The sequence below is a fragment of the Erinaceus europaeus genome, chromosome 4, assembly GCF_950295315.1.
Source record: "Erinaceus europaeus chromosome 4, mEriEur2.1, whole genome shotgun sequence".
NCBI lineage: Eukaryota > Metazoa > Chordata > Mammalia > Eulipotyphla > Erinaceidae > Erinaceus > Erinaceus europaeus.
The window spans coordinates 20,645,800-20,654,380 of NC_080165.1; the positions used below are offsets into that span (position 1 = coordinate 20,645,800).

The window sequence follows — 8,581 nt, forward strand, 5'->3', positions numbered from 1 at the left end:
TTGGACCCTGGATCCCAAGTCTTTTGTCTCCTGCTCTCTGGGTAATTGGCTGTCTGGGCCAGGCTGCCACCCAGTGACCCTGGGCATATCCTGTTCTAGTGTCAACAGCCTCTTGTCCACCCAGCCTCCTCCACCTGCCACCCATGTGGGGCAGAAGTTGGCATCTCTCAGCTGAGACTTGGGAGGACTCACCCTGGAGGCCTCAGCCCCATGGAGTACCTAGCCTGCAGGGAGTGCTGTACACCAGAAGCTAATCGGGGGAGCTAATCAGGAAGAATTAGAAGTCTGCAAAGAAAGACAACTGGCAGCGAGTTCCCGGTGTGCCTGGAAATGCCCTGAAGACTAATTACTGGGCAGCCTGAGGAGGCCTCCACAGCCCCCATGCTATTTATTTGTGGCTATTTGGGGTGCTGGCTTCCTGCCCATGGTGAAATGCACACAGTCTCCACGCGCTGCCCTGGTGCTCTGCTCTGAGCAGCCTTAGGGCAGCTGTGTCCTTGTGTGGTCTGGGCTTCCCAGAGGTGTCATGGGGGCTGGTTCCAGAACCATCCCTTTGGAGCTGGTTCCATCCCTTTGGAGCTGAGCCTCTGTCCATACCGCTCCCCCATAGCTGCTCCATTGTGACCCTATTCCTATCAACAGGCCTGAAGTTCTATCATGAGCTGTAGCCAGGAAGCAGACTGTGTAACTTTGTGGGGTGCTTACTAAGTGTGGCCACTGGGGTAAGGTGGGGAGTCCCAACATGTGCTTTATGATGAGGGCTGGGATGTCTCTAGAATCCGGCATGCACAAGGTTTCTCAGTGAAAGAACAAATGAGTGAATGAATACATTTTCTTTTCCTTTCTCTCTCTCTCTCTCTCTCTCTCTCTCTCTCTCTCTCTCTCTCTCTTTTTACCAGGGCTCTGCTCAGCTCTGGTTTATGGTGGTGTAGGGGATTGAGCCTGGGACTTTGGAGTCTCAGGCATGAGAGGCTCTTTGCATAACCACTATGTTGCCTGTGAATGAATTTTCTATGAAGTACACTCTTGAATGAGGTTTACCTACTACTTCCCAACACCAAGAGCTGAAAGGCATTCTGAGTGTTCATGAGTGTCTGATGAGTTCATGAGTGAATGCCTGAGTGCTTGAATGAACGAATGTAAGGAAGACTGAGTGGCTGCAGAGCATGAGCTAGTGCTCCAGTGACCTAGGGAGACTAGCCGAGAGCCAGGACACCAGGGCAGCAGGGACAGAATTCAGAATGCAGGAGAGACCCCAGGCCGCCTACGCTGAATGCTTAGCCCCTGTCCTCTGAAGTGGATCCCACACCTCCCTCGCTCAGGTGTGAAAGGCATCCATGTGAGTAGGTTCTGCCCCGAAGAAACACCTGAGCCCCATCCCCTTCCTCTTCACCTCCATTCCTACTGGGCCCTGGGGATGCAGAGGTGATAGGGTTGAGGTCCCTACTGTAGAAGAGCTCCCAAGTTGGGCTCAAGTCAGCAGAAACACTAATTGGTGTTGGCTACCAGCAGTGCCACTGGGCCACCTCAGCAGAGCCAGCTGGCTCCGAGCCCCAGGAGCAACCCAGGAGGGCTGCAGGAAAGGGGAGACAGTGTTTACTCTCCTTCAGAAAGGGTGCTGGAGGACCAATCCATTCTGAGCTGGTGGGAACTGGGGGTCAGTCATTGAGCCAAGCAGGGGACTTGCACTCAGCCTGAGTCGGAGGATGGGAAGCCAGCCCAGAGGGGTGGGGGCTGGGGAGGCAAGCTTGACCAAGGCCCCACGGTGAGTTGCTAGGCATCTGCTGAGTCTAGAGCTTGGGTACCCCTGCTGGCACGGCAAATTCTGCATGGGTGCCCCCTCCCCAGGTACGCACACAGTTACCTAGGAAATACCAGAGCAGCACCCCCACGGCAGCCAGTGTGACCAGGGCCAGCCACAGGGGTGCCAGGCGCAGGTAGTCCCGGGCCTTCCTCCTGGGCTCCTTGGGGCCTTTGAACATCCCCTCCGGCTCAGCCTCTTCACCGTCACCGCCATCACCCGGCCCACTAGCTGCCTGCGAGGCTTCGGCCAGTGGCATCCTGGCAGAGAAAAGAACAGCAGCTGGGAACAGCCTGACACTTGCGAACAGGGTGGTGAGGGTTATCTGAGCACCCACAGAACTCAAGGGTAAGATGGCACCCCTGCATTTTGGAAAGGAAGGAGGAGAACCCAGTGGGACAGTGATTGCTAGTTGGCTTCTAGCCAGCCCTGAAGGAGGGGAACCAAGCTCAGAGGAGTTCCACTTCAACAGCCCGTCTTCCACACCAGCCTCCAGCAACCAGGGAGGGTCCTGTCTGCCCCTGTGGAGCAGGGCCATATGGGGTGCAAGCAACTTCTCCTGCCCTAAGCTTTCCTCCTGTTTGAGGGTGCTCTCCCTCCCTCCTGATTCTCTACGGTGGAGCTTTCTATAGTAGGCTATACCTAGCGCCCATAGCATCCCCTCAGCTGCCTGCAAACCCCCACACAGTGTTATTGCGATGCTAGTCAAGACATTCCTCAGCTCACAACTCCTCTGACCTGCTGGCCCCCCAAAGATGTGGGACAATCATTGCTTACCACCCTCAAGTCCTTCTTCTCCAAGCCCACTTGGTGTGGACACTTTACTTGTGTTATCTTGCTCCGGCCTCCACACATCTTTCAAGCTTCATGAGGCCGATAAGGAGACGGAGACCAGAGTGTCCCAGGGCAACGCAGCCTCATTCCCCAGTGTGGTCCAAGTAGCTGCTGTTTGCTACCAGGTCGACCCAGTTTGCAGATGGAGAAAAAAACTGAAGCCCGGGGTCCCAGAGAGGTTGTGCCCCTGCCCAGGGAGGCACGGCAAGGAAGGGAAGCTCAAGTACACAAGTCTGACCATCTTTGCTTTTTATAATTCTGGGCTGTTTCTCATAAAGGAACTGATTAAAGAACAAGTGTTTCCTTTCTCACTACACACAAGGTCTGCAGCTTTATCTTTAGAGACCCCCAAGACAGACACACAGACACACACAGACACAAACACACACACACAAACATACACACACACACACACACACACACACACACACGCTCACTGCTCTGTTTCTTGGGCAGGTTTCACCACAGTACAAATAATCCCCTTCACCACCCACTGCCACCAGAGCAGGACCCCAGGCCTCTGAGACTCCCATCTCTCCTCACAGCATCCCCAAATGCCACAGTGCCTTCAAGATGCCTCCTTAGCTAGCTGGGGTGGGAGAGGGCATCCCTGGGGCTGTGTCTCAGTTTTCTAAACCAGGAGCTTTTCCAGGTGCCTGGAGTTCTCCTAGATGGGCACGAACCACCCCCCCCCCCAACCTCCCACTCCCATTGCCATCGGCCCTCCTACCTCTGCTCTTGGCTGTCATAGTCTAGTCCCTCTGGATTGGCCCCCATCCAATGCAAAGAGGAGAGACTATGTGATTCTCCACTGGGCAGCATGGGAGGCCCCCACTCCCTATCCAGAACTCTCTTCAGTACCCCAGGCATGTGGGGCAGCAACCATCACGTCACAGGCCAGAGCCAGCTAAGTGGCCTACAATGGTGAACAGCCTGGCTCTGACTGCAAGTGTCACAAAAGTCCTGGGGAGAAGCTGGATGTCCCCCTAAGATCTGAGTGGAGGGGCCAGGTGTTCAGCAGCCTCCGACCCCTCAGCCCCAGGCCTGGCCACACCCCTGTTTGACTCCTGAGTCTGGGTCACCAAGGAGCTATTTCAGGATGACTCATATTGCTATGGGGAGTCATGGCACAGAGGTGACAATAGCTGGCACCTGTGCTTTATCTGTGCTCTCTCCCAGGAGCATGGCCCTTTTATGATCCCCATTTTGCAGAAGAGAAAGTTGAGGTCCTGTCTGGGGGCGGGAACAGCTTGGCCCAGGTCACATATCAACTCTAGGCCGCAGACCCCACTGTGTCCCCCTGACCACCAGACTCTACTGGGTCATACCCCATCTGGGCACGGAGAGGTCAACCAAGACCCAGGGAGTCACAGATTCATTAAGGGAGACTCCAAGAGGAGCTGTCCAGGTTGGAACTCTCAGGAGGCCTCTCCATTTTCTGTCTGCTGATTTGGAGGCAGGCCTTCACTGTAGATGCTTTTGACTGCCTCATAAGTGCCCTTCATGTCCAGCTAAGAAGACTCTGAGGGTCACAGAAAACCCTATTTTCAGAAATCCAAGCCTTTGCCACCACCCACAGGGAGGGCACCTGCCACCCCTTCACCTCCTTCACGGGCTCCCTTCCCTTTCCTTCCTCCTCACTGTGGCCTCCCCATCCTCTGGTGACCACTCTCCCCATGTCTGGCACTCAGCACCCTCTATGGCAGGCTGGTGCCACCCCTCTGGAAGCTCAGCTCCCATCGGAAGTCTTCATGCAGGGTCACAAGATGCATCCTTGGGGGCTGAAGTGTCTTTCCAAGCCGGTTCCCAGGCCACCAGCTGGCTGTATGTCCCCAGGTCCTGAGGAGTCAGCCCACCTCATTCCCCAGTAGTCCAGGGTCAGAGCATCATATTCTGAGGTTTTTCTCTCTCCCACAAGAAAACCAGTGTTTTTCTTATTTGTCTCTGGTTCTCCAGGAGCCCAGCACTAAGTCTACCACAGGATTCAATGAATGAATGAGTGAATGAATGAGCTGTGAAAGAATGAATGAAAAGCATCCCCGGATATTTGGACTCCTATTACAGTGCTCCCTTGTGGGTCTTGCTGCCTCCAACAGGCAGTGTGGAAAGCATGGGTCATGGGACACGGCACCAGCCCTTGAGTCCTGTATGCCAGTGTCCCCTTCTGTCAGACACCTGCTGGGCATTGGGGACATACTGGCAAATACAAGACATGTCACTCACTGCTAGCCTCTCAGGGCTAGCGGCCCATGGAGCAGTGGACATATGTGACAAGGGACAATGGCTCAGGTGGCCTTGCCCTCCTGTCTTAACTGTGTGGCTGTTTCCAGCATCCACAGCAGCAGGAAAGTCTTTGGCCTTCCCACCCAGCCTCACCTTTTCTTTATGCCTCCTGGCTCCCAGGGTGCACAGCGCCTGTCCCTTTTGCTCCAGGCAGCCACTCGCGTGGCCACACTTGGGAATGGATGCTCATGCCATGGCCAGGAGGTCCTTCCTCCATAGATCTGGCTGGCAAGACTTGCATGGTTCCTGTGCACCCACCACAGAGCCTGAGCCCTTAGCTCAGCCCTGGGCCCACAGACCATGCCTTGGCGATCTTTCTGTGTTCTCTCTCCCTCCTTTGACTGCTTCAGCCACATTCAGATGCCTGCCAGACCTTCAACCCACAGCCAGGCAAGGCTTCAGGGCCTTTGCACCTGCTGTTCCCTCCACCCTGGATGCTTTTCCTCCCGTGTTCCTCAGGGTACACTCTCTGACTGCCTTCAATAAAGCAGGGGCTCTATTCTGTTCTGTCCCCATTATGTGTCCTGCTCCAGGACCAGAGTCCACACTCATCACAATGAAACAAATAAACAGCAAGATGCTAGCTCCTTCCTGCAGAACTGGCAGCTGCCACCTGTGCCATGTCTGTCAGCTCCCATCTCTTTCCTTCCCACCCCTGCATGGCAGGGCACTGGGTTTCTCTGGGTTCTAAACTCTCACCATGGTGGAAACTGGTGGAATCCTCTATGGCGAAGGCTCTCAGCCAGCTCCGGGGAGAGAGCAGGAAGGCTGTTCCCACTCTGATGTATTCCCACTCATCTCACAGCTTCCCCGTGCTCCCTGCAGCCCCTGGGCTGCCCTCTCCTGACCTGCCCAGCCCTAGTCCCGCACACCTGCTTGCTCCTCACCTCTGCCCCGAAGTACCCCAGGGTGCCCTTAGAGGGTTGCTGCCCCTCTGTGATGCCCTGGGCTGCTCCCTTAGAGGTGCTGTTCTCTGTCCCTTCACCCTATAGCAAGCCCACTGGGGGGGGGGGGGGCTCAGGCCAGGTGCCCTCCCTCCTATGTGCCAGCTTGTGCTGAGCACTACTACCAGCTATGCTCTGCCTCCAGCCATGGCAGCTCAGGTGCTCTACTTTGGGAAGACCAAGGTGCAGGGAGGTGAAATGGCTAAGCTGAAGTCACTCAGGCAGGCAGGACAGAGGCAGGATTCTGATTTAGGATCTTTAAGGATGTCACTTGAGCCTAGACTAAACCCCGCTCTGAGCTGCTGTGACTTGTGTCCCAGGGTTGGGGGCTGGGCAAAGTTCCCATACACTCACACACATATACACAAGTTCACACACACACACACACACACACACACACACACACACAGAGACATAGACACACACATGGCCAGCTAGATCTGTGTCCCACACCAGGAAGACCAAGTAGGGACCAAGTGTGGGGTGCAGCTTGCATGTTCAGTTATACAGAGTAAAGGTGGCCTTTCCGTGACTGTCCTTGTCCTTGAGACCGCAGCCCTACCTGAACCCCAGGTCTTGGCAGGGCCCTAGAAGCTACAGACCCTGAAACTGTCCCTCTGTCCATCCTAGATTTGTCCTGCTCTGGCCCAGCCCCTGCTCTGGAGCCCCCTCCTCTTGCTCACCCAGTGACTCCCTGAGCCCTCACAGCACAGGTCTGGTGGCTCACATCTTGGAGAGTCAGGTCCATCTCCGGGAGGGGACACCACCACTGCCCACTCGTTAGAAGCTCCCCCCCACCCCCGCGCTTACCTCTGGGAGTGGCAGGTGGGTGCTGGGCCTGTGAGCAGGCCTCAGAGCCTGTTTGTCCAGGACAAAGTCTCCCCGCCCCCACCCAGCGGCCCTGCAGATCAATGGCCCAGAGCCATGGCCAGAGTGTCCGGCCCTTGTCCCCAGCAGCCTGTGGCCCCAGGCTACATGGGCTGCTGCTGGGCGGGGGGATGGCACCGTGACTGAGCCAGGTAAACAGGCAGGAGGCAGGAGACAGGCAGACCCCGCCCCTTGCTCCGCCCTGCCTCTGGGCACCCTGGGGCTGGAGGCAGGTGCAGAAGACCTGAGCTGTCCCCTGAGGCCCGTTGCCTGGTGACAGCCCTACCTGGTTCTAGCCCCGTCCCCCAGAGCAGCAAGAGGTGAGGACAGTTGGGGGCTGGGAGATGGTCAGGGGCCAGGGCTACACAGGTCTCCTTACCTGGGCAGGTAAGGCCAGAGGAGGCACTAGAAGTGTGTGTGTGTGTGTGTGTGTGTGTGTGTGTGTGTGTGTGTGTGTGTGTGTGAGAGAGAGAGAGAGAGAGAGAGAGAGCCTGGTCCTTGTATTTGAAGAAGTGAGGAAAGAGGAGGAGAGGAAAGGGGAGGAGAGGAGAAGAGAGGAGGAGAAGAAAGGAGATGGGAGGAGAGGAGGGGAGGGGAGGGGAGGGGAGAGGAGAGGAGGGGAAGGAAGGGGAGAGGAGAGGAGAGGAGAGGAGAGGGGAGGAGGGGAGAGGAGGGGAGAGGAGAGGAGAGGAGAGGAGAGGGGAGGAGGGGAGAGGAGGGGAGAGGAGAGGAGAGGAGAGGAGAGGAGAGGAGAGGGGAGGAGGGGAGAGGAGGGGAGAGGAGAGGAGAGGAGAGGAGAGGAGAGGAGAGGAGAGGAGAGGAGAGGAGAGGAGAGGAGAGGAAAGGGGAGGGGAGGGACTTGGTGTGGGGCACGATGCTATTTCCATTCAGCTGGAAATCACTTTGATTATCCTTGAGTGCCATAAGGCCCTGCTGTCTGCTATGTCGACCAGTGGGCACAGCGGCTTGCTGAGGGCTCCTGGCTATGACAGGCACAGGCCCCGCGGCACAGAGGAGGCAGAGTTCCCATGTAAAGCTTCCGTCCTGACTACCTGCTGAAGCAGCTACGGTGGTTCCACTGGGGTAAAGAAATGCGTTATTCGAGTTCACAGCAAATGCTCATTTTTGAAATTTTCTGTAAGGGCTCCAAGACCACAGAGGTCACAAGGGTCGACCTGGGCACAGGGGACTTGAGAGGCACTGGCTCTGACCCCAGCAGCTGCTTTCTGGATGGGTGAGGTGGGTGTTCCAGTGGGACTTCGGGTCAGAATTTCTGAGTGTTGTGCTGTGGGGGCCTGGGAGGGATGTGGGTGTGTGGAGTGAGGGTGAGCATGGTCAGTGTGTCTGGGCCAGGGGAGTGTATGCTGGAAGCAGGTCAAGTCAGCTGCCTGTGTGAGGCCTGCAATGTCTCTCACACACACACACACACACACACACACACACACACACACACACACACACATGGTAAGAGAGGCTCGCGGCATGGGCGTCCCCAGCTGCTGTGACTATGTGAAATGTGTGAGGGGTACATATGTTCACCAGGGCAGGAGGGGGCTGTGCAGCTGAGGAGGTGCTCTGGGTGGGGAGCACCGCTGCCCTTGCCCCCCAGCTTTATTCTCTGACAAAGGGGGTTAATACAACTCCAGCCTCACCCCAATCCCCCTCACCCCAGGTCATTTTCCACTTTCCCTCTAAACGGGGGGCAGATGTGGCTGCAGCTCTTGTGCAATGTGGCCCTCTGAACGCACCGGCCTCCTGGCCATCGATCCCTGCATCCTGGGGGAAGGGCAGGAACAGTGAAACAGCCCAGAAAGGTGTTCGCAAGCGTGGTGAGGTGGGTGCCAACTGCCCA

The 8,581-nt window shown here is 56.6% G+C and overlaps 1 protein-coding gene across 1 annotated transcript in view; it reads right to left on the bottom strand.

The window, feature by feature from the left end:
• Window positions 1-6,827, bottom strand: part of TMPRSS6 (transmembrane serine protease 6) — a 29,774-nt gene extending 22,947 nt beyond the window's left edge. The window contains exons 1-2 of the mRNA XM_060190779.1: window positions 6,673-6,827; window positions 1,806-2,061 (exon numbers count right to left, since the gene is read on the bottom strand). Of these exons, the coding sequence (XP_060046762.1) occupies window positions 1,806-2,060 (255 nt within the window). The 5' untranslated portion in view covers window position 2,061; window positions 6,673-6,827. The remainder of the gene's footprint in view (window positions 1-1,805; window positions 2,062-6,672) is intronic.
• Between the last annotated feature and the right edge of the window lie 1,754 nt (window positions 6,828-8,581).